This window comes from Maniola jurtina, chromosome 7 (assembly GCF_905333055.1).
Source record: "Maniola jurtina chromosome 7, ilManJurt1.1, whole genome shotgun sequence".
Taxonomy (NCBI): domain Eukaryota; kingdom Metazoa; phylum Arthropoda; class Insecta; order Lepidoptera; family Nymphalidae; genus Maniola; species Maniola jurtina.
The window spans coordinates 7,781,727-7,807,569 of record NC_060035.1 but is presented as its reverse complement, the minus strand read 5'-3'; the positions used below and the strand labels follow the sequence as shown (position 1 = coordinate 7,807,569).

Sequence of the window (25,843 nt, the reverse complement as noted above, 5' to 3'; positions counted from 1 at the left end):
GCATATTCTGACAGCCAGCAGCGACGGTCTGTGGCTTTGTACAAATTCGTTGTTACTGCAAATGTTAACGAAAATATAATTAGCACTCAGTCTCATAAATTAAGTCATACCTATTATTACAGGCATAAATGCAATAACTAACATAGTAAAAACGACATTATAGCTACCATCAATAGTGTCTCCTGACTTACGAGCTGAGTAGGTGTAGGTACCTATGGTGCGCGACAGGTTGAGATGGCAACCGGGATGGGAACGCCCCGCACACCCGCACAACCCCCGCGCTCCTACACTCACCCGCTGCGGGTGAGCGTAGGTTTACGGGGCGTCCCCTCGCCTGAATACTCCGATTGCTGTCTCATAAGATAATCGACCAAGATAATCCGGAGACAGTTTGGTAAAACTCTATGAAGTCAACCTCTAAAATATTCTATAATATAACTTTTAATTCTTACTTATAAGCTGTGATAGCCTAGTGACTAGGACGTCCACCTCCTAATCGGAGGTCGAGGGTTCGATCCCGGGCACGCAACTCTAACTTTTCGGAGTTATGTGCGTTTGAAGTGCCTCCGGAAAACATCGTGAGGAAACCTGTGCCAGATACTCATATGATATTATGTAATATGTCAAGACTCAGCCACCGTGTAACGTTGTGAAGGCGTAACATTTTTTTAAATAAATAATTCAAAGCATGACACAATACTGACGGACAATGTTACCCGCCACCACTGCGTCTTAGACGAGTTGTCCCGTGCAGCCGCTTGAAGCAGGAGGGCACCTCTGCCGCGCGGCGCGTGCGCAGCAATGGTTAGGGTAACGCTCGAATCGTTTTTTCACGTCAGACGCGTCGCAGTGAACATATCTAAAGGTAACGTGTTCCTGTTGGGAATACAGGAACACAATATCCCTTTACCTGCACTACCAACTACTCCAGTGATCTTGTAAACCCGTTATACGGGTAAGTACTGAATTATTCGCCGTAGGATAGTTTTATATCGTAGCTAACCCACGTGTCATGGATGACCTTGCATTGTTCTTTAGAAAATCATTTTACCATATTTTACGTTAATTAGCCAATGCAAGCTTTTCATTTTGTTTAGTAATCATTTAATCTTGTTTAAAATTATATTAGCCTTTATAATACATCTACCTTCTTACTATGTAAATTATTACTAGCTGCCTTCTGCATTTAATATGATCTTTTCTTTTGTACCTATGTTAACGTAGCTTCACTCTTTTACTTGTAACTCCGTCTGATTGTGACCATGCATACTACCATCTCACGCTGTGCTTCCGCTTGCTTGTACCGCGTGGTTCACGATCGGATGCGTAGTGAGAAACTTTGCTCACCCACTGGAATGTGCGTTCCAGGTTTCACTGTGACCCTCAAGATTCACTGTGACCCTCAAGATTCCCGGTACCCCTCGAAGTTCTTTGTGCTCCTTTGGTCTACGCCAGGCACGCTTACTCGTGGCACCCTCTCCTGGTGTCACGAACCTCCAGGCGCACCTCGCGGCACCCTCTTCTGGTGCCACGAACCTCTCCACACCTGGCCGGCGGCCTGCCACCGAGCACCAACCAGCGCGCATTCCATTTCACCGAAGACCATCTTGCCGGGTCCCGCTATCTCCGGGACGTCACCGCACGGCACAGCAGGGAAGTACCGCCTACTGCAAGCCTTAGAGACTGTAGTGACAACCGCGAAAACCTACGACCCTACTTACTACTAAATAAATTCTTGTGTTGACTTTGGGGTGTTTCTTTAATCTCTTCACCACTGACCGACCCCCAACGTCACAACCGGTTTGGAAAGCAGGTTCTACTAAAAAGCTGGCAATAAACTCAGCAGTTGCTCTTTTTAAAACACAATGTTATATTGGGTAAACAATATGCAATACATTATACATAAGCAATTAAGGAGTTAACGGGTTACTACCACATTTTCCCATCACTAACTTTTCGATGTAGGTAGGTACCTATACGAAAGGTCAACTGTTGAAACAAAATACAAACGAATTGCGCTAACGTTTATTACCTCTCATCTCATTTAGGAACCCATCCTATAACAAGATTCAGGAAATAAAATGCTGATTCGCTTTGGTGCGCAAACTCAGCACTCAACCCCGACAACATTTTTCCTTTATTAGTCAAAGACCTCGACGTTTAATCGCGATCAGCCATGAAGAGGTTGATTGATATCGATAAAAAAGATATCATGAAGCTTTTGCGGTTTTTAAAATAGATACTTACCTACTTAAATCTACACGAACATCTAGTTACGATAGGAATAACTATATGGTGACCGTAACTATATGATTTTCAACAGTGAAAAGTACCTAGTTAGTTAGTATCTAGTATAGTTATCTATTTAGTCTTAAAATCTCGTCAAAATCGGTTAAGTGAATGGGCCGTGAAAGTAGCAGACAGACAGACTGACGGACGGACAGACTGGCAGATAGACAGACAGTGACAGTTGCGTCAAGAGTCCCTAAAAACCGGCCAAGTGCGAGACGGACTAGCGCATCGAGGGTTCCGTACTTGGGTATTTTTTTCGACATTTTGCACGATAAATCATTTTTCGACATTTTGCGCGATAAATCAAAAACTAATATGCAGTTTAAGAAATTAGCTAATAGTATCGACTAATTTGTGAGTAACTCATGTCAAACTCATTATTTTGACTAATTTCTTAAACTGAACACTTTCAAGTAAAGATTTTTATGTAATCCTGTGTAGATGATAGTGTTACTGTACCTACTTCCATCGTCAGAATTAGAATGCCATATGCCTACTTTGTCGTATTACTTTATAAATTGCGAAAAACCAAATTAAATTTGAATTTCGCAGTCAAACCCGCCTCATGCACCTTCAGTAAAATAGTTCAAAGTTCAAACCCCCTCCAAATTGGCGCTAGCGTAAGCAATTGGATGCCGAGTTTGAAAAAACAGTAGTTAGGTACCTACCTACGTAGGTACGTACCTAAATAATTGTTAGATAGGTAATTAAAATTTACCGCTCTCTTTTAAATTTACCAACTGGCTACAGCTGCTGTATATTAGCGGAAACTTTTTACAACTTTAGACCTACACACGAAGATTGTGCTCCTTTTGGGTACCTCTCATATTATTACCTTACCTGTTCCTTACCTTTTTTTTTTTTTTCTCTTTCTGTTCTGGCTTTACAAAGATTAGACAATGTCAAGTTTGTAACTAGTTATTTGTAACAAGTTAAACTATACAAGTATGGACCCCGTCTGTGCCGGCGCTCGCCGACACACGCGCGGCACCCCCTTAGAACGCTTTCCAGTCAGTTTTAACAAAAAAAACACTCCAAAAAGGCAGAGCACGCCCGCCAGCTAACATCAACACAGACGAAATCCGTGCCTTACCTAGCCTAGCTACTGTCTTTATTGTATTTATTTTCATAATCTATTTTTTTTTTTTTTTGGACTTCGTCTGTGATGGCGTTTGCTGGCGCGCGTGCTGTGCTTGTTTGGAGTGTTTTTTTGGTTAAGAGTGGCTGGTTTTTGTGTTAGTTGGTGTTTCTTGGTGGTGGAACTGACTGGGAAGCGCTCTAAAGGGGCGCCGCGCGTATGTCAGCGGGCGCCGGCGCAGACGGAGTCCATACTTGTATAAATTCAATAACTTGAAAATATCACAAACTTGACATTGGCTAATCAGAGTAAAGGCAGATTTAAATATATATATAGATTTTTTTTTTTCTTTAAATCTGGCTTTACTCTGATTAGCCAATGTCAAGTTTGTGATATTTTCAAGTTATTGAATTTATACAAGTATGGACCCGTCTGCGCCGGCGCCCGCCGACATACGCGCGGCGCCCCTTTAGAGCGCTTCCCAGTCAATTCCACTACCAAAAAACACCAACTAACACAAAAACCAGCCACTCTTAACATAAAAAAACACTCCAAACAAGCACAGCACGCGCGCCAGCAAACGCCATCACAGACGAAGTCCAAAAAAAAAAAAAAAATATTATTAGACAATTTTTAATGACGTAATCCAAGACGTGCTGCCATGTTAAAGTAGGTATGTGGCGGTTGCTCACACCGAGACCGCTGCCGCGCGTGAGGTGGGACCACACCTCGCGCCATCCCTTCTTGCCCCGCGCTCCGCACCGGACCGCGGCGCGGCGCGCGCGCATCGTGTCTCGACTCTCGAGTAGTAGTCTCTCGCCGCACCTACCTACCTACACGCGCTTGTTCCGCGTGCGCTTGCGTTTGCCTATTGTGACCGTTACTCATTGTAAATATAAATAATAATAAAAGTAAATAGTGTGTCGAATTGTGTGTATATATTCCCACAGTGGTATCCCCGGCGTTTGGCGTATTAGCAATCGCAGATAGGTACTCGGAACATTCTTCATAATTTTGTGAGCGTCGCACCACAAGCCGGTGGTCCAACTATAGGCGGAAGCGATTTTAAATTTTTTTTTCTTTTTTAAAATATGGCGCAGAACGGAAGTCGAGCAAGCGATGTAGATACTAAAAGTGACGATCCAGAGGTCCCCGGGGAGGTATCAAAAATAGGCACGCCATTGCGTTGCCCACCTTTTTGCCCCGAAGAGGCAGCCTTATGGTTTGCGCAACTAGAAGGACATTTCATTCTATCTAAAATAAATAGCGATACTACAAAATTTTACTTCGTTACGACGCAATTAGAGACGAAATACGCCCTACAAGTCAAAGACATCATAACGAATCCGCCTGCTGTAAATAAATATGACAAATTGAAGACGGAGTTAATTAATCGCCTTTCTGCGTCTCAGGAAAAGCGCATTCAACAATTACTGAGCCACGAGGAGTTAGGCGACCGCAAACCTTCACAATTTCTTAGACATTTGCAGAATCTGGCTGGACCTTCGGGGGCTTCTGACTTCATCAAGAGTATCTGGACAAATCGCTTACCCCAAAACATACAAACCGTAATCGCGTCTCAAATTGCAGAACTTGAGGTAGAAAAACTGGCAGAAATCGCAGACCGCGTACACGAAATAGTTCCCGCAGCACCTCAAGTCGCAACTGCTTCGGCATCCAGCAGCAGTAACGCTGACATGGCGAAAGAGGTGAGTGAACTAGCCAAACAGGTAGCACTACTGGTGACCAAATTGGATAGAGGAAGAACACGTTCTCGTTCTCGCACAAACCAACGAAGGTATGATCGCTCGAGCTCCTCTAGGTCTAAACAACCACCTCCAGACCACCCGCACTGCTTTTACCACTATACTTTTGGAGCCAAAGCGCGGAAATGCAAGCAACCGTGCACTTTTAATTCGGGAAACGTACAGGGCGGTCGCAAGTAGCGGCAAACGACTGTCCTTCTCCAACAGGCCGCTTATTTGTCACCGATCGTACTTCAAAGATACAGTTTCTTGTGGACACGGGTTCTGACTTAAGCGTTTTTCCTCGATCCGCCGTTAAGACGCCGTGTAAGAAATCTAAATACGACCTGGTAGCAGCTAACAATACAGTCATCCACACATACGGTCCGAGACAACTACACCTGAACCTTGGACTCCGAAGAAACTACACCTGGAACTTTACCGTAGCAGATGTTTCACGACCTATTATTGGAGTTGACTTCTTGAGCTTCTACAATTTACTTGTAGACTGTCGAAACCAACGCCTTATTGACAACGTGACATCACTCTCAGTTCCAGCTACAAATATCCGATCTGTGGAAGATATTGCATCTGTAAAAGCGGTAGTCGGAGAGACGCCATACCACCAAATACTACGGGAGTTTCCAGAAATCACGCGACCCCCAGGAATACACTCATCAGCTAAGCATAACACGCTTCACCATATCAGGACAACGCCAGGACCTCCAGTTTCATGCAAGCCTCGACGCCTCGACCCGACACGAATGCAAATAGCTAAAAAAGAATTTGAAGACATGCTTACAAGCGGCGTAGCTCGGCGTTCAGAGAGTTCTTGGTCTTCTGCTTTACACCTGGTGAAGAAAAAAGATGACGGTTGGAGACCCTGCGGGGACTATAGAGCATTAAATTCCAGAACGATCCCCGACAGGTACCCCATCCGACATATACACGATTTTTCTTACCAGCTCTCAGGGTGTTCAATCTTTTCAACAATTGATTTAGTCAAAGCCTATAATCAAATAGCTGTAAATCCAGAAGATATTCCGAAAACAGCAATAACTACACCTTTTGGCCTTTACGAATTTCCGTATATGACGTTTGGCTTGAGAAACGCGGCCCAGACCTTCCAAAGGTTCATGGATGAAGTCTTACTTGGTCTTGATTTTTGTTACGGATACATTGACGACATCTTAGTTTTCTCCGCATCTCCTGAAGAGCACAAGGCCCACTTACGCCAACTGTTTGAGCGCCTGCGACACTACGGTGTCGTTATAAACTCATCGAAGTCTAACATTGGCCAGTCTGAAGTAGTCTTCCTTGGATACCGTGTATCGTCTGAGGGTACTAAACCTCTGGAGTCTAAAGTCGAAGCAATAGTAAACTATCCAGTACCCAAGACGGTAAGAGAGCTGCGACGGTTTCTAGGAATGATTAATTTCTACCGACGCTTCGTTCCTAATGCTGCGCATCTACAAGCTCCCTTGAATGCCCTCCTAGCTGGTCCAAATACCAAAGGATCTCAACCAGTGCAAATGACTCCAGAGCTACTAAAGGCATTTGAAGAGTGCAAGTCGTCACTGTCAACAGCTACTCTTCTAGCTCATCCGGATGCATCAACAGAATTAGCAATAGTGACAGACGCATCGGATTCTGCTATAGGCGCGGTGCTGCAACAGAAAAAAAATGGCGTATGGCAACCTTTAGCTTTCTATTCGCACAAGCTTAGCAGCGCGCAAAGAAAATACAGTCCGTATGATCGAGAGATGTTGGCTGTCTACGAAGCCATTAAATATTTCAGGCATATGGTCGAAGCGAGAGTATTTGCCGTTTTCACTGATCATAAGCCACTTACCTTCGCCTTTAAACTGAACAGAGACAAGAACTCGCCAAGACAATTCCGGTACCTCGATTTCATTGGACAATTCACAACGGATATAAGGTACTTACCTGGAAAGGAAAACGTAGTCGCAGACGCACTGTCCCGTATCGAAGGGATAACACCAGCTATCAACTTTGAAGAACTCGCACGATTTCAGGAAGAAGATCCTGAACTGCAAGACCTCCTTCTTCACGGCTCCACGTTGAAACTGAAAAAGATGGCTACACCTAACAATAACTTACCTGTTTACTGCGACACTTCTGTACAGACGCCTCGTCCGTATGTAACACCTCAGCTAAGAAGACAAGTGTTCGATTCACTTCATAATCTTCATCATCCCGGAAGTTCAGCTACTATACGACTGGTCTCTCAACGTTTTGTTTGGCCAGGGATTCGTAAAGACTGTAGAGAGTGGGCTAGGCAATGCTTGCAATGCCAAACTAGCAAAATTTCTCGCCACACTATCTCCCCTCTTTCTTCCTACCTTACTCCTTCTTCCAGATTCTCTCACATCCATCTCGACATCGTAGGACCGTTACCCCTATCTTCTGATTTCAGATATTGCCTTACCGTCATCGATAGGTTCACGCGATGGCCTGAGGCGTATCCCTTAAAGGACATGACAGCAGAGACCTGCGCAGCTGCTCTAGTATCTGGGTGGATAGCTAGATTCGGCTGTCCTTCACGGGTGACTACAGACCGCGGCCGAAACTTCCAGAGCCATCTCTTCAAGGAACTCACCACCCTGATTGGCGCACGTCACTTCGTCACCACAGCCTACCATCCAGCTGCTAACGGCATCATAGAACGGCTACATCGTCAACTGAAGGCGGCTATCATGTGCCACACCTCTTCACAATGGACGGAAGCCCTTCCAGTAGTCCTCTTGGGTATGCGAAGCTCATGGAAAGAAGACATTCAAGCGACGCCTGCTGAACTCGTCTATGGAGAAGCTCTTCAACTACCCGGACAGTTCCTATCTCCGAAGCAAGATTTTACTACAAGCGACGTCACTCAATATGCCACCCGTCTTCGGTCTTATATGGCCCAACTCACTCCCAAACCTACTTCTTGGCATACAACTTCACCATTTTATATTCCCAAAGACCTAAATACTTGTTCACATGTTTTTCTCCGTCGAGACCATGTTCGAAGTTCACTAGAACCCCCTTACAGCGGACCTTTCAAAGTCTTGAAAAGGCAACCGAAATTCTTCTCCATTGATATCCACGGGAAACCAAACAATGTATCCATCGATAGACTGAAACCGGCATACGTCGCGAGAGAAACAAAGGTTCCAGAGATAGACGCAACACCTACGTCATCAACTTCCACTGCTACTCCTAGCACCACTGAAGCGAAGAGGACAAGAAGTGGCCGGCTCGTCAAGTTCCCTGATTATTATCGACCGTAGCTGGTAGCTACAGTCTAGCCAGGGGGAAGATGTGGCGGTTGCTCACACCGAGACCGCTGCCGCGCGTGAGGTGGGACCACACCTCGCGCCATCCCTTCTTGCCCCGCGCTCCGCACCGGACCGCGGCGCGGCGCGCGCGCATCGTGTCTCGACTCTCGAGTAGTAGTCTCTCGCCGCACCTACCTACCTACACGCGCTTGTTCCGCGTGCGCTTGCGTTTGCCTATTGTGACCGTTACTCATTGTAAATATAAATAATAATAAAAGTAAATAGTGTGTCGAATTGTGTGTATATATTCCCACAGGTACTTTACCCTAGATTTACCACAAAACTGGCCAGCAGAGTAATTTTAGGGTATAAGGTTTGAGTAATTTTTAGAATAAATTGTTGTTAAATAAGATGATTAAATAGGTACACAAAACATTGATTAAATAAACTGAAATTAAAACGAAACTAAAAATAAACTAAATTATTAAACATTTATACTAAATCCATTGCAATTAATATTGTAAATGAGAAAGTGTGTCTCTCTGTTTGTATGTCTGTAGCTTTTCACGGTCCATCGATTTAACTAGTTTTGATGAAATATGGCATATTTGAACAATGCAATTTTCTGTCCCAGAAAATCAAAAAGTTCCCATGATATTTTCAAAAAACCTCAATACTCTATAGGTAACTACATCGAAGAAGTCACGGGCATCATCCGTTTGGTGAAAAGAGCGGTGGTTCTAGAGACGGATACGGAAAATCAAAAAGTTCCCACAGGATTAAAAAAAACTGAAACTTATTACATTGGCTCTAAAATTTATATAATTAATTATAATGTTATATCATGCGAACGAAGTCGCGAGCAAAAACTAGTTACGACTAAGTAGGGGTAAAAATAAATTAAGGGCTGGCAACACAGTATCTAAGAAATGTCAACAATCGAAAAAAATGTTGCGTGGTGACGGTGAGAAATCTGTAATGTGATGATTAAGAAAGAAATCTAAAATGTACAGTTTAGATTTGATTTAATTTACAAATCATCCTACGTTTTGTATTAGATATATTATAAAAGAAGTGAAAATGTTAACACAGGTGTATTGGATATAAAATGTCCGAGGCGAAACCTGATGTAGACAAACGCATTGAGTTTGATTCTATTTTGCCTGATACAGGTATTTTGTTTTACGAAGAATGTCCTTCAGAGTATGAAATTGAGAGGCCTATACTGTTGCCATTGAAATCTTCGACACAAACTCGTTTCGAGCAGCTACAACACGAGGCAGTGCAAGTGTGGAAAAATAAACAAAAAACATCAAAAAGTAACGCAGCATAACTCGGTGTCCAGTGAAGTGTTATAGTTATTATTATCCAAAATGGCTTATACGTTGTTCATTATAGAAATAATATCGGCGTTCGTCCTAGCAGCCACACTCTTGTATCGATATGGGGACTGTTATAGAAACCACATATTGGTCACTATGTCTGTTCTTACAGCATGGTACTTTTCCTTTGTTATTATGTTTATATTACCTTTGGACATATCTTCAGTAAGTATTTGATAATAATAAATAAATGGTAAGAGTTTTAGTCTAAAATGCAATACTAACCTAAGCTTTGGTCTGTTGCAATAATTTCTCAATTAGCAAGAGACTAACAGTTAATTTGAGTTAGATATTATGTTGTGGGTTCTAAAAACCAATTTTTTTTTCTGATAAGTATTTCTTAAACTACTTTTACCAAAATCACTTTTTAGATATAGGTTTTTTTAATTTGGATACAAGTTGACTTCAATCTCACCTAGTGGTAAGTAAGGATGCAGTCTAAGATAGAAGCGGGCTAACCTGGAAAGGGTATGGCAGTTTTCATTAAACCCCTTTAGTTTCTACATGGCATTGTACCGGAATGCTAAATCGCTAGGCACTTGGTAAGGTGGTAACTAGCCATGGCCAAAGCCTCTCACTAGACAAGACCAGTTTAGCACCAGGGAGGGATGGCAATATAAAACGATTATTCTTTGCAGACAGTGTACCGCCAGTGCCTCGACACAGCAAATGCTGGGCTAACTACTGTAGCTCCACAGATTAATATCACTAGCACAATAGCCCCACCAGATAATCATTGTCAGAAACCATGGAGCTATGTGCCAGATGCTGTGTTTCCCAACCTGTGGAGGGTTGTGTATTGGACATCACAGTGTTTGACATGGTAAGGGCAAGTAGTATTGTCATACACAAAAGGGTTGCAGTGAGACAAAATATTTTAAAAATAATGGTTTGTGCATGTGAATACACAAACCCAAGGTCATATACACAACACTCGTATATATACATATGTATGTAACATACATGTTCACACATGCTTGCACACACACACACACTAACTTTTTTTCAGGAACTACCTTCTGCACTATAGGTTTTCCTAGTGCAGAAAGTACTAGTGTTTATGCACCATGTCCATGTTTATAGCACACTAGCTGACGCCCGCGACTTCGTCCGCGTGGATTTAGGTTTTTCGAAATCCCATGTTAACTCTTTGGTTTTCCGGGATAAAAAGTAGCCTATGTGCTAATCCAGGATATTATCTATCTCCATTCCGAATTTCAGCCAAATCCGTCCAGCAGTTTTTGCGTGAAGGAGTAACAAACATACACACACACACACACACACATACACACACACACACACACGCACACACACACAAACTTTCGCCTTTATAATATTAGTGTGATAAAATAAATTTTTATTCTTATACAATCACAACTAGCCAAAGCTAGTTACTTTGACCATGTAAATTTAAGATAAACATTGCCAAATATTCAAATTAGCTTATATATCCCCTAGGATGCAAGCTATCTATGCATATCCCTCGTAGCTTTACTTGTAAGTTAACATAATTAAAATTATCATTACATCATTATCTTACAAAGCCAAAAAGTTACCATCAAAAAGTGTACAATGTTACCTATTTTGAAAAAATGATTTGACTTTTGACAACTTTCTTTTTTGGACTGGTACTCAGCAATCAAAATCATTATACAGTAGAAACCTAAATCTAGAGACCTTTGTAGAAATTACAATGAATTATAAAAAAACCAGTAAGAAATATTTTAGATATATTTTCATTTCCTGTTTCAGGCTCATTATGCCAATGATGCAATCATACAGCAAAGCAGGGGATTTCACTGTAAAAGGAAAGCTGAAGTCAGCCCTAGTTGACAATGCCATCTACTATGGCTCATACCTACTCATCTGTGTTATACTTCTCATATACATAGCGTTGAAACCAGGAGTATATTTAGATGGACCTAAGATAAAAGCCATAGCATCATCAGCGAGTAACACATGGGGCTTATTCCTATTGATCTTGCTTCTTGGTTATGCTTTGGTTGAAGTACCAAGAAACTTGTGGAACAACTCAAAGAAGAATTACACTTTGACATACAGTTACTTCAAGGTAGCTAAATTGAGTACTGACAAGTGTGAGGCTGAAGAAACAGTAGATGAAATAATAGAGGTAAGAGACTAAAACATATCCGACATCCGTAAATGTTTCCACAAAAATTCCTTAATTTGATACACAATAGTTTAGTTTTAGAAAGAAAAAATATTTAATTTCAGCTACCTACTTGTAATTTAGAAGCTATGTTTATTTAATATTTACTTTGTAACAAAGAAAATTTTTCACCACCCAATAGGTGAAAAATCCCAAAATAAAATTTATTTAAAAAAAACAAAACAATAGAATTAAGTCCTTACTTTTACTTCCAGCTGACAAAATATATATATATAAAATGGATATAGGGAAAACCTTCGGGCGCCAGCCAGCTGGATAGAAATCTCCACAGATAGACTTGCCGAGGCCTGGACTTTTAATCGCAAGTCAGAGATTCGGTCCACCTAGCCGTGCTCTCTATTCCGGGACGCCAAATGTCCTCAAGAAATAAATATTGGTGAATAAAAATCAAAGAATTTAAAATTTATTATTAAAAATTAATTTATTAAATTTCTAAAGTTTTATACAAATTTTATTTATTAAAGAGGAAAAAAAAAATATGACAATTTATAATAGGTATCGCCCCTTTGTTCTTGTCTTAATTTTATATGTCTTATATATAATTATCAAAAATAAACAAACTTATAGTACCTGGGCCACATGGCCACACACTAGGTTATAAAAAAATAAAGTCCAAATTATCACAAAATTTGTTAAAATAGAGAATAAGCTAGGCACATGTCGAATATCTAACTAATTCCACAGGCCGAAAACTGCATTCCATCACACCAATTCCGGGATGGAATCCGATATAAAACGTAACATGTACGATCCAAAATGAAATTTACGGGAAAATCCTCATGATAAATGCTCAAATGAGGCGTTAAATGATAACAACCTAGGATCAACGATCTAGGATCAACGGAGATCTAGGATCAACGATCTAGGATCAACGGCTGTAACAAGGAAATGTTAGGTTAAAATTTTCATTCATTTTCTTGTTGGAAAATTCAATGTTCTAATGGCGAGATTGGGTAGAAAAATGAACACTTACCGCTAAAAGCGCCGTGTCCTACCACTCTATAGCCCTCTGGCCCATAAATATGTATTATACTTATTTAGTTTAACTTTCACATTTTAAAAATTAATAATTGACGAGCAAATGTTTGCGTGTCTATGTAGGAAGAAAAAGTGAACCTTCAAAATGGCCACCGAAAGATGCCAACTTCATTCGGTAAACGAGCTGTCAAAAATGTTACTAGTTTTTTTTCCAATATGAAAGAAGGTTTGACAGATCGTTGAATTACATTCCCAAACGTCACGCCTTAGAAACGTCATGGTGAAGTTTGGGACACTGACATATGACGTATAAAAGGTCTACAAACAGATTTCAGGTTATGTTAATAAAAATATGCGATCTAAATAAAGGATGTAACGGGACCGCTAAGGTACACGTTACAATTTCCCCTTTCTAGAGAAAAGAAAAAAAAACCTTTTTTTTTTCTTTACCCTAAACAATTCTATAAGACAAAACAAAGGGAACTACCAAACAAAAGGAAAGTTAAATATCTAAATTTATGTAAGCCAAAACAACCAAATAATCATTAATAAATACAGATTGAGAAGCAATCCATTAAAACAAAATTCCTAAACTAGATTTGCATAGTAGGTATTGGTATACTACTGTCCAAGACACTAGCATCAACGCTGTGAAATGGCAAACCAAACTAGCGAAGAAGGGAAGAAAACTTTCTAAAGAGTGTGTGATTAGGATTGGTATACTACTGACCAAGACACTAAGCATCAACGCCGTGAAATGGCAAACCAACCTAACACAACATAAGCCAAAATAAAAAGAGTCTAGAGTTAGTATGCAACTGATCAATCCACTGAGGCACCCTCGCCGCGTATTGACGAACTAACCTAGCTAAGGGGTTTTCGGAATGGTATGCAACCGAACAAAGCACTCAGGCACCCTCGCCGCGCATTGTCGAACCATCCAAAATAAAGATGCGCTACAAAAGAGCAACACCTAAAACATCGTCCTGCCTTAAAGCAAGGACCTAGCGAACATGTCCACATGTGTGAGACAAGGCCAAGGATGAGTACTAAAGACTCACATAGAAAAAAATATATACATCTACTTGCCCGATAAAACAGACACAAGCAGGAGGATAACATGGAGCATGTGCCAACCATGATCCCACAAAAGATCTGTACATATTTACAAAACTACCTGACTGACTATAGCAGAACAAGCAGGAGGATAGTACGGGGCATGTGCTAAACCGTAATCCCTTAAAAGAAAACTATACATATTTACAACAAAATTAGGTAATACGGTGCAAACAAAGGCAAAACCGCAACCAAAAATGAGTTCTTCAAGAGCCTGGTAAAACGAAGCAACTGCATAACCGCTACCAAAAGATCTCTTATAAACAGAACTATAAAATCAAAAATATACAATATATACAAAAAAAGGAGGTAATGCGGAGCAACTGCATAGCCGCAACCTACAAATCGGTAGGACTGACAAAGGAGCCAAAAAAAATCCTACACAAAATAATAATGAGTCCTTATTGTGTTAGCTTCTGCTAGATTCTTTTCCTGTTAAAATTAATTTTAAGTTTTAATTTTGTCAAATTTTAAGAATATCTTTTATATGGTATCTACCTATACTATTTTTTTCCAAATCTTTTAATAAATATACATTTTCTGAAATTTTCTTTATTATTTTACATTTAACAAATTTAGGGGCTAATTTTGCGGAAAAGAAAGAAGCAGCATTGGATTGCACAAAGTTGCGCCTCCAAACTGTGTCTCCAACACAATAAGAAATGCTTTTTCTTCCTTCATTGTAGTATTTGGCATTTCGTCTATATGACTTGGCCAGATTACTAACAGTTTTATCAAAAATATTACTCAAAGTAAGAAGTGCGTCCGAATAATCTGAACGACTACCAATAGTTAACTCTGAAGGGTCAGAGATAGAATAAAATTTATGTAAGGATCCATCAAGGAAAACTTCCCTACCAAACATAAGAAAATTAGGTGTGTATCCTGTAACTAAATTAATAGTGCCATTAATAGCTGCCTGAACATGGGGTAAATATTTAGACCACGTTCTATGATCGTTCTCAACATAGCATGCTAGACAAGTCTCAATAGTCTTATTAAAACGTTCAACTGGGTTATTCTGAGGAGTATGTTATGAAATATTTTTGGAATATTATATTCTTTAGCAAAATTCAAATTTATTTAAGTTATTTGCAAGTCTAGAATCTTTTAATCTTTGATATTTATTTATCTAAAATGCTGAATGAATTTAAAATCTTTTGAAAGTAAAATAATAATAACATCTAGGTAACAGGACTTCGTTATCAAAATCTGGTCCAAACAAACGATCAGAAAGTCTGTGTAATTCGACGGTGCATTTGTCATACCAAATAACATCCTAACGAATACAAATAGACCACGACCTGGGACTACAAACGCTGTCTATTCTCTAGAAGATTCTTCTAACAAAATTTGGAAAAAGCCTAAAAAAAATAGATAAAATTAAATAAAATAGATTTTCCATCGTCGTGCACCTATCATTTTCAAGAGAAAACTGGCCACAGCGACACCTATCAAGTTTTTGGCTCCGTTTCTTACAAAGAAATGGCCTTTTTAGGTAAGTAGCATTTTCACTAGTAACACATAAATAATAGTAGTATAAAAAACCTCAAAATAAACTGCGCTTATTAACTAGGCGAGCACACTTAAATTGCTATGCTAAGACAAACATCTTAGTATCTAGGCATACAATATTCAAAAAAGAAAAAAAATAAGTTACAAGAATACAAATCACCTTAAAATATTACAAAAATACAAATTAAGACAAGAACTAGAACAATTAAAATATTTATTCACCAATACTATGAGAATCAACACAACTAGGTTCCCAAATAAAAATCAGTCCCTGTTCGGGGCTGCCAATTGTAACAAAGAAAATTTTTCACCACCCAATAGGTGAAAAATTTAAAATAAAATTTATTTAAAAAAAACAAAACAATAGAATTAAGTCCTTACTTTTACTTCCAGCTGACAAAATATATATATATAAAATGGATATAGGGAAAACCTTCGGGCGCCAGCCAGCTGGATAGAAATCTCCACAGATAGACTTGCCGAGGCCTGGACTTTTAATCGCAAGTCAGAGATTCGGTCCACCTAGCCGTGCTCTCTATTCCGGGACGCCAAATGTCCTCAAGAAATAAATATTGGTGAATAAAAATCAAAGAATTTAAAATTTATTATTAAAAATTAATTTATTAAATTTCTAAAGTTTTATACAAATTTTATTTATTAAAGAGGAAAAAAAAAATATGACAATTTATAATAGGTATCGCCCCTTTGTTCTTGTCTTAATTTTATATGTCTTATATATAATTATCAAAAATAAACAAACTTATAGTACCTGGGCCACATGGCCACACACTAGGTTATAAAAAAATAAAGTCCAAATTATCACAAAATTTGTTAAAATAGAGAATAAGCTAGGCACATGTCGAATATCTAACTAATTCCACAGGCCGAAAACTGCATTCCATCACACCAATTCCGGGATGGAATCCGATATAAAACGTAACATGTACGATCCAAAATGAAATTTACGGGAAAATCCTCATGATAAATGCTCAAATGAGGCGTTAAATGATAACAATCTAGGATCAACGATCTAGGATCAACGGAGATCTAGGATCAACGATCTAGGATCAACGGCTGTAACAAGGAAATGTTAGGTTAAAATTTTCATTCATTTTCTTGTTGGAAAATTCAATGTTCTAATGGCGAGATTGGGTAGAAAAATGAACACTTACCGCTAAAAGCGCCGTGTCCTACCACTCTATAGCCCTCTGGCCCATAAATATGTATTATACTTATTTAGTTTAACTTTCACATTTTAAAAATTAATAATTGACGAGCAAATGTTTGCGTGTCTATGTAGGAAGAAAAAGTGAACCTTCAAAATGGCCACCGAAAGATGCCAACTTCATTCGGTAAACGAGCTGTCAAAAATGTTACTAGTTTTTTTTCCAATATGAAAGAAGGTTTGACAGATCGTTGAATTACATTCCCAAACGTCACGCCTTAGAAACGTCATGGTGAAGTTTGGGACACTGACATATGACGTATAAAAGGTCTACAAACAGATTTCAGGTTATGTTAATAAAAATATGCGATCTAAATAAAGGATGTAACGGGACCGCTAAGGTACACGTTACAACTTTTCCATCACATCTTTGAATAAAATAGACTGAGTCAGCCCTTCACCATTAACTTCCTTTCCTTAATTTAATGTTTCACATGGTTCCTCCTCCTAATAAAAATCCTACCAGTGACTATTCACAGCTCCCTTTCAGTATGATAGCATTGACAGCCTGCTATGCAGTTGCCGCCGAGCTTTATAATTATTTAGTATAGTACGCGACAGTTGAGATGGCAAATCTATTCGAATATTATAAATGCGAAAGTGTTTCTTCGTTTGTCCGTCCTTCACACCATTACTAAGCAACCAATCGACTTGATTTTTGGCATAGTGATAGTTGAAAGGATGGAGAGTAACATAGGCTACTTTTATTCTGGATAGTCATTGAGTTGTGATAGTCAATCTAAATCCACGTGAACAAAGTCGCGGGCATCAACTAGTATGTTGTAAAATTGACTAATCTTATCTGTATAACCATGTCTTTGTTTTTATATTAGCCCTGTACCTACAATGAAATAAATAGAGATTGTAGATTATTATCATAGTCTGATTAGTTCATACACCTTGTTAGTAATTTGTCAAAATGATACAATAAGAGATTTAGTGAAATGGAGAACCCTCAGACATGTGGGCTTCCTCGCAATGTTTTCCTTCACTGTTAAAACAAGTAGTATTTATTTGTTTAAAATACATATTACACAGTGAGCGATGTCTGAGAATTTTGGTCGCGCCAAGACTACAACACTCACCACTTCTGTATAAACCACGTCTCATAGACTAAACCTTTAAAACGAAAAAAATTAAAAAAAAAAAGCCATGCTAATCATGACTAATACTCCCCTTTCCCGTCCAAGTAAGCGTAAAGCTTGTGCCAGGAGTGGGTACGACAATAGTGCAACAGGTGGGGTTTGAACCGCCGACCTTTCAGAATTCAGTCCGCTTCTCAACCTTTGAGCTATCGAGGCTCTAAATTGCTATTGCTTTGTCCTAGACATTAAACTCAGTGACAGCAGCCGTGGGACCGGGTCACCCACTACATAGGCATGTGGAAACGATAGTGCAAAAGCTGCCAATACAGCTGCGAGACAAGCTGAATTCACGGGCGCCGCCGGAAAGACCAACGGCCCCGTCTTTCAAAAGTCTTGTAAACTTGCACAAGAAAGTAAGTGTAACAAATGGCAATTTAAATTTTAAACCATTTAATTCATGCTAATACTAAATGTGTCTGTCATTTTCACAGCCCGTCCGTTTAACTAATTGTGTCGAGTACTAGTTTTATCCCAGGAGATCGAAGTATTTGCACAGGATTTTTGAAAACCTAAATTACGCGGACAATGTCGCAGGTGTCATCTATTAATTAATTCTATTTCAGTGCTTACAGGGTAAAATTGGCATCTCCCGCTAAATTCACAAATGTTTCTTACATAATGTAAGTGTAGTTAGGGGGATGTTTAGCAAGGCATTGCAAATGGTGTGTGAGCAGTTGGGAATAAAACGGCATAATTCCAGACGATCAAAGCGTTGCACGTGCTGCAACGCACGGAGACGCAGTGGGGGTTGATGCTGGAGCGAATCTTCCACCTGGAAGACGTGGCGGCCAACGCGCGCTCGCCCGACCACCGCTTCCAGCACACCTTCCACACGCCGCGCCCCCGGCTGCAGCGGCTGCTCTACCCACCTATCATTGGTACGTTTTTTTTCTCTCGTCTGGCTTTACACAGATTAGCCAATGTCAAATTTGTAGTTATTTACAAGTTAGGGAAACTATATAAGTATGGACTTCGTATGTGCCGCCGACGCATGCGCGGCGCCCCTTTAGAGCACTTCCCAGTCAGTTCCACCACCAATAAACACCAGCAGAACACAAAAACCGGCTTTGTCTATCTGTAGTTGCCCGTACGAGTGAGCGAGACAGATAAAATTGTACATACAATGCTCATAAAGAAGCACCGTTTTTGTCAGGTGTCCCATAAACCTAACGGCTTTTATTTTGTTCAGAATGGTACTGGGAGTGCCTCCTTAAGCAGTACTTCCTGAAAGCCATGGGCGTGGTAACTTGCGTGCTGTCGGTGGCGGTGGTGTGGTCGGAGCTCACGTTCTTCTGCAAGAAGCCCGTGCTGTCCATCTTCGCGAATATCAACAACGCGGCTAAGGACAGCTACAACTATGCCGTTATCGTCGTGAGTATAGTTTTTAGATAGATAGAAACCAAAGGAGTATGGTTTAATGAAAAACTGCCATACCCCTTCCAGGTTATAGTGAGTCAAAAATGGCTTGATCATGATGATGATGATTTGTGTTTCAGTCGGTATCAACGCTAGTGATCGCATACATGTTCTACTGCGCGTACTCGACTGTTCTCAAGATCCGCCTGCTCAACCTGTACTACCTGGCGCCGCATCACCAAACCAACGAGTACAGCCTCATATTCTCCGGCATGATGGTGTGTCGCTTGACGCCGGCCATGTGCCTCAACTTCCTCAGCCTCGTGCATATGGACTCGCACGTCATCAAAGAAAGGGTCAGGGAGACCTTTTACACCCAGGTGTGTGTTTTTAAAAGCTTTTCATTCGTTTTTAGGGTTCCATATCTCCAAAGAAAAAGAAACCCTCATAAGATCACTTCTTTGTCTCTGTCTAGACCCATCAAGGGAATCAAAACCTATACGGTAATCTAGTTGACCTAGAATCAGGTAATTTGGCAGGTAACAATGTCAATGTTTGGCAGGTACATCATAAAAAATGTGTGTTATTTGTTGAAAAATGATACAGAACCCTTCGTGTGTGACTCCGACTCGTACTTGACCAGTTTCGATAGATGATTATGATATCATAAGAAACTCGTGAGGTATTATTATGTGATAGATGTGATATTAGATGGCTTATTTATTTTTAGATAATGGGTCACATGGATGTCCTGGGTATAATCGCGGAAGGATTCAACATATACTTCCCTATGCTGGTGGTCATACTGTGCCTGGCCACGTACCTGTCCCTGGGCAGTCGGCTGCTGTCGCTGTGCGGCTTCCAGCAGTTCGTGGGCGATGACGAGCTCACTACCGACTTGGTAGACGAGGGCAGGGAAATCATGAAACGAGGTTTGTACTGTATTCTGTGTGACTTTTAGGGTTCCGTACATCAAAAGGAAAAACGGAACCCACAAAGGATCACTTTGTTGTCTGTCTGTCTGTCCATCTGTGGTTTTTTTATTTATCGTGCAAAATGTCGAAAAAATACCCGAGTACGGAACCCTCGGAGCGAGAGTCTGACTCGCACTTGGCCGGTATTTTTAACTGGGACAGTCCGGGGAAATCCAAAACTATAGGAGATACAGGGAAACGTGAGTCGTCTCTTAAAATAAATTTTGTCAATTTTTTTTTTTAATGTCGATCGTCTCAATTTAATGTAAGGCCGCGGAATATACACCTCTGTAAGTTTTACGAGGCTCTGTAGGCTTACGAGTAGATACGGAGAGAAAGCAGCACATATTAGACCTGTATAAGTATAAAATTTGTTTCCTAAAACTAGAAAAACGCAAACGGCAACGTGCTGAAGAATCTATGGCGCGGCGTCGGGACTACAGCGAGCGCTTCTCTAACTACAGGTCTGCCAGAGACGAGCAGGACGGAGGTAATACGACTTACATGATCTTTACTTAATCTTTTTTTTTCTTTAAAAGAAATTAGTTAACCAAGTTTCTCATGCTGACTAATATTCCCTTTTCCTAACAAAATTTTCTTAACAAACAACCTAAATTATTTTTTAAACACTATCATAATAATTTGTAAATACAAAAAAAAACCTTTATTACAAAAATGTGTAGCATAGTCACGTCAAAACATTGTGGAGATAATAATACGTGTTACCTAGAATCTGCCATGAAATATGCAGGTTTCTTCGCGATATTTTCCTTCCCATTTCCAAAAAAAAACGTGTGATCAAACTTACTACCCGTATCATTTTATTTATTTTAATGCTTTAAAAATACACCTCTAGCACTAATGAGGCCGCTATAGCTTTGAAACTGCACACAAAACATTACCACAGCCTAAATACATACATCATGCAGTCAGTCGATAAAGACGTCTAGACAAAAGAAAAAGCAGTCACGGGGGATATACCGACCAGCAAAACAAACTGTTTTTATTAGTAATTTTGTCTTGGGTATGTAGTTGCTACAACCTACAACTGTATGTATTTACTGTGTATGCGCTGTGATAAAATAAAGCTTCCTAACCACTTCAGTCTGTGTTTTCTGTTCTTTAACTGTTACTTTACTTGAGGTGGTAAATAATAATAATAATAATCACACCTCCAGCACTAACGCCACCACGGTTTTGTACTTGCACTGAAAACAATACTATTATCAGTTATTGTGCATGTCGGTCACATTCCAGCCCGCACCGGGCTCCTCAACGACGTCGACTCAGACTACTACGTCACGCCCAACTCCGACCAGTCGTACAAGCAACCTGACCCGACGTACGCCCGACCGGAGCTCAGCATAGAGGACGAGCTCGACCAACGGTTCGGGGACAGCACCCTGCCTGCCGTGAGGACGGAGTTCGACGGCAGGCGACGGGAGAAGATGACCATGCCGCCGAGGGGCCTGTTCGACGATGTATAAACTCTTATCCTTAAGGCGCATGAGACGGGTCTGCCCGCGAAATTCAAATTTAATTTGGTTTTTCGCAATTTGTAAATTAATACGGCAAAGTAGGCTTATGGCATTCTAATTCCGACAATGGCAGTATCATCTTCACAGGATTACATAAAAATCTTTACTTGAAAGTGTTCAGTTTAAGAAATTAGTCAAAATAATGAGTTTGACATGAGTTTACTCACAAATTCATCGATACTATAGCTAATTTCTTAAACTGGACCCTTCCAAATAAAGATTTTTATGTAATCCTGTGAAGATGATACTGCCATTGTCGGAATTAGAATGCCATAAGCCTACTTTGTCGTGTTAATTTACAAATTGCGAAAAACCAAATTAAATTTGAATTTCGCGGGCAGACCCATCGCATCCACCTTAAGCGCACGTAAGTCTTTTTAATTGACATCCAAAAAGCAGGAAGTTCTCAATTCGGAGTGCTTTTTGATAACAATTATGATAGAGGCCTTGACAACACAGACAACAGAAGTCAGTTACTTTCTTCCGTCGACATTGCCGCGGAAGTAGGTATTTAGGATTTTTTATAGTATTAACGGTAGCGCAAGGAGCATAATATGTGAGGAGAACTAAACCAAACCTCAACTTTATCCGGTATTTTTACTGTATAGTAGAAATTAAGAAAAATGCGAGCCGTTGCGATGCGACTCTGCGTTTTACGGCGCTAATTTAAATATCCAATTTTGTGAAGGTATACAGACTTTTGCTATAGTATTTTCGAGATACCATAATATAGTTGACACTTCAAAGTTGACAGTTAAAGCGATGGACCCTTACCAAATCTAGTCGATATTTTTTTTTGTATGAAGCAAACACAAATGAAATTTTGAAATTGATTTTTTTATTTAATTTATCAATGTATTGTCTTAACTTTCCTTAATTTAAAGTATACAGTTTTTTTTTTCTGATTACTATTATGTATTTCCGTTTGTAAAACGGAAATACTTAATAGTAATAAACGTTGTATGGGTGAAACGGAAAATTTGGGAGCTGTCAGTCATATCACGATATCTTGAAAATAGTGTAAATAACCTATCGACAGGACACTTGTTTGGGATCTAGAAAACGGTAGGATACACCTGGATAAATTGCACCTTATAGTATCCGAAGTGCTTTGGCAGTAACATCTTATCAATAGCTTTTAATGTCTCGGTCGCAGGGTCTATACCATCTTGTCGATCTTCATGTACATACTCGTAGTTCTAAAATTGGTTCAGCTTAACATTAAATCCTTAAATGTAATACAAAATATACTTTTACATAGTGGCCTTGTTGAAATAATGTTTATAATTTTATAAATAGTAAAAAATAAAGTCGCCTTGTTACTGGCGTTAACATAGCATAAAAATATATACTTACTGGTTTAGGAAAAGATGGTATTGATCAAAAATGTAAAGTTAAGTATATAACTTGCCTAAACTTAATATTTTGACCAACATTTACGACAGAAAAAAAGCGCCTACTTGACGAACGTACGGCACCATTTTATAGTATTTTTTTGAAGCCAAGAAAATATTTCAAAGGCATGTGGAGATATTTTCGATGACCTCGATTCTTATTAGCGGGAGGTCGCGGGTTCGATTCGCGGCAGGGCAAATTTGGAATTTTATAATACCAAAGGTTAAAGGTTACCACCATACCAGCGATTTAGCGTTCCGGTACGATGCCGCGTAGAAACCAAAGAGGTTTAATAAAAAGTGCCATACCCCTTCCAGGTTAGCCCGCTTCCATCTTACACTGAATCATCACTTACCAACAGGTGAGATTGCAGTCAAGTAACTTTTATCTGACTGAATAAAAAAAATTATGGCGAATAAGTATTTCATTTTAGATAGGTTTATATTTATAGGGTTTATCCTAGAATAATGAAGTTGTGGTATGAAATTTTTGTCATTTAAATTAAGTATTCCATTACACCATATTCCATTTAAGTATTGGCATTATGTTCTAAAATAATTAATATAGTATATTTTGTCGAAAAACCGTTTCGGACTAGTTTATGACTTAAAAATAATTCATCTGTGCATAAATACTGATAGCAATAATTTTGGGTTTATAATTTCGAAAATAGAGAAAGGAAATAATACTTTTGGAGTAGGTACGTACTACATTTTTCGCAGTTTAACACTGTAATTAGATCATTTTAGTGAACTGGCAAAATAAAAGAAGGCTTGCCTTATGCTCTGACTATATTTGTTTTTCATTGATAGGTGCTTAAAATTTGTAACAATCAAAATATTAAACAGTTGAGTATACCTTCATGAATTAGTATAATTTGTATGTTTAACAAATCATAGTAAATTAATACTTTAATAAATACTTTTAAATAGAATAAGATATATATCGATTATTAATTTATGTGTATAAAAGACTAAAGTGATTTTATTTGTACAAAATATTATTTAGTTTTGTCCATTGTTTTCGTTGTGTACGTAATTGATTTAAAACTTTGTTAAGTATACCTATAATAAATAATGTTAATGTACAGCCCTATAATTTATTGAAAAGAAATCTAATCGCATTGTACCTATGGCTTTTATAATGTTCATAGAATATTTACCCAAACCGTGAGTACACTATGATGTTTATAGTTTGTCTACTGAAAGTTGATAGTGAAAAATGGTGGCTTTAAAAAAGTTAAGTCGTTTGTTTATCTAGGAGTAAACTGATTTTTGTTAATTTTTTTTTAAATATTTTAGTTGTAATTACATAGTAGGACAATTGCTTACCCTAATCCTATAAATTAATCGATATAAAGGTTTCACATAGCAGAAAACATAAGAACTTAAACTGAACTACCGACTACATCAATAATATAATTTATATCATAGTTTTTATAAAAATATGTATCAGAATAATTTTATTAATCAAAGTCAAAATCATTTATTCAAAGTAGGTACAATTGTACTCTTTTTGATGGTCAAAATTATTAAATTTGTACGATATAGTGGTGATAATTAATTACGAAACTTAAAACTAAAGCTACGAGGGTTCCAAACGCGGCCAAGTCTGAGAAAAGCCCACAACATACTCAGCCGGGTAATGATTTCTATTGGATTTACAAATTAGAAATTATTTATTGCAAATTAGATTCCACATTTCCAACTGCTATACCTATTGATGGCCCAGGTATAAAATTATAAATCCTGCAGAATTTAACTAATATAAAATATATTAAGTATTACAGGTACTATCATTTATTCCGTAGTGTTGTACCATGGTGTTTCTAAAAACGCTAAAACATCACTATCAGCTTTCGTTAAACAGACTCCTGTACGAAGCTATTTTAGGTCAATAGATGTAACTTTTCTCACAATGGAAATCGCTAACAATAAATATAAAGTTTTCAAATACCCTGTTAATCATGATGATTCGCAAAGAATAATGATAGCTGATACTATAGTAACTTGGCGTCCATACTTAGTGCATTTAAATATTTTAAGAGCTTTAGTTCCCATTGGTTTTTATTTTACTTCTCTTTTTCAGTAACGGCTGAAATTAATAATCAATCTATCTGTAATCTGTCGATTAGTAATTTTGTTCAATTTTTTGTTTCAAATCTTTATTGCAGACAAATAAAAGGATTTACAGAAACAATTACGACTATTTATTTATTTATACATCTTTATTGCTTACTACAATAGGTACTGCAAAGAATAAAAATACAGGATACACTTAAAACAAAGGGCTATAATTATATATTTTAAGTTAGGGTTATAAGGGGACTATGTATAGAACTACACAACATGCAAATGCAATCTTGCAAACCTTTGGTTGGAGAAAGGAAAAGACAATTGTTGCAAGCGGAATGGAGCTGAAACGTTATTTATTCAATAATCTGTGGCCCTTTTTGACAAAAACAATTGCAAGCTTATCGACAGATTACAGATAAATTAATTGTTATAAAATCCAAAAAGTAGGTGCATAACTCACACTTTTGGATTTTTATTTTTGGGCATTCAAAGACAAAGCCATTTATTGAAAATAAGGTACCATTGTACATTTTGATTGTCAATCGTAAAGCTTTAAC

General features: G+C 38.8%; 2 protein-coding genes and 1 long non-coding RNA gene across 4 annotated transcripts; all 3 read left to right on the top strand.

The window, feature by feature from the left end:
- Positions 1 to 667: 667 nt before the first annotated feature.
- LOC123866608 lies at positions 668 to 1,744 on the top strand. The gene is made up of 2 exons (XR_006796231.1): positions 668 to 955; positions 1,369 to 1,744. It is a non-coding gene; the product is annotated as an uncharacterized LOC123866608 (long non-coding RNA).
- Positions 1,745 to 4,461: 2,717 nt separating this feature from the next.
- Positions 4,462 to 8,408, top strand: LOC123866738. The gene is made up of 3 exons (XM_045908417.1): positions 4,462 to 5,079; positions 5,376 to 7,273; positions 7,553 to 8,408. Exons 1-3 carry the CDS (start codon positions 4,462 to 4,464, stop codon positions 8,406 to 8,408), a joined length of 3,372 nt encoding a protein of 1,123 aa, XP_045764373.1.
- A 1,222-nt stretch (positions 8,409 to 9,630) lies between these two features.
- LOC123867261 (LMBR1 domain-containing protein 2 homolog) lies at positions 9,631 to 21,894 on the top strand. 2 transcript variants are annotated; one of them, XM_045909239.1, is made up of 10 exons: positions 9,631 to 9,943; positions 10,417 to 10,601; positions 11,531 to 11,909; positions 18,131 to 18,301; positions 18,649 to 18,826; positions 19,138 to 19,319; positions 19,445 to 19,684; positions 20,035 to 20,236; positions 20,667 to 20,768; positions 21,569 to 21,894. In XM_045909239.1, exons 1-10 carry the CDS (start codon positions 9,770 to 9,772, stop codon positions 21,763 to 21,765), a joined length of 2,010 nt encoding a protein of 669 aa, XP_045765195.1. In that variant the 5' UTR covers positions 9,631 to 9,769; the 3' UTR covers positions 21,766 to 21,894. The 2 variants fall into 2 exon arrangements, with proteins under 2 accessions (XP_045765195.1, XP_045765194.1); XM_045909238.1 differs by having other exon boundaries at positions 21,536 to 21,894.
- The last annotated feature ends 3,949 nt before the right edge of the window (positions 21,895 to 25,843 follow it).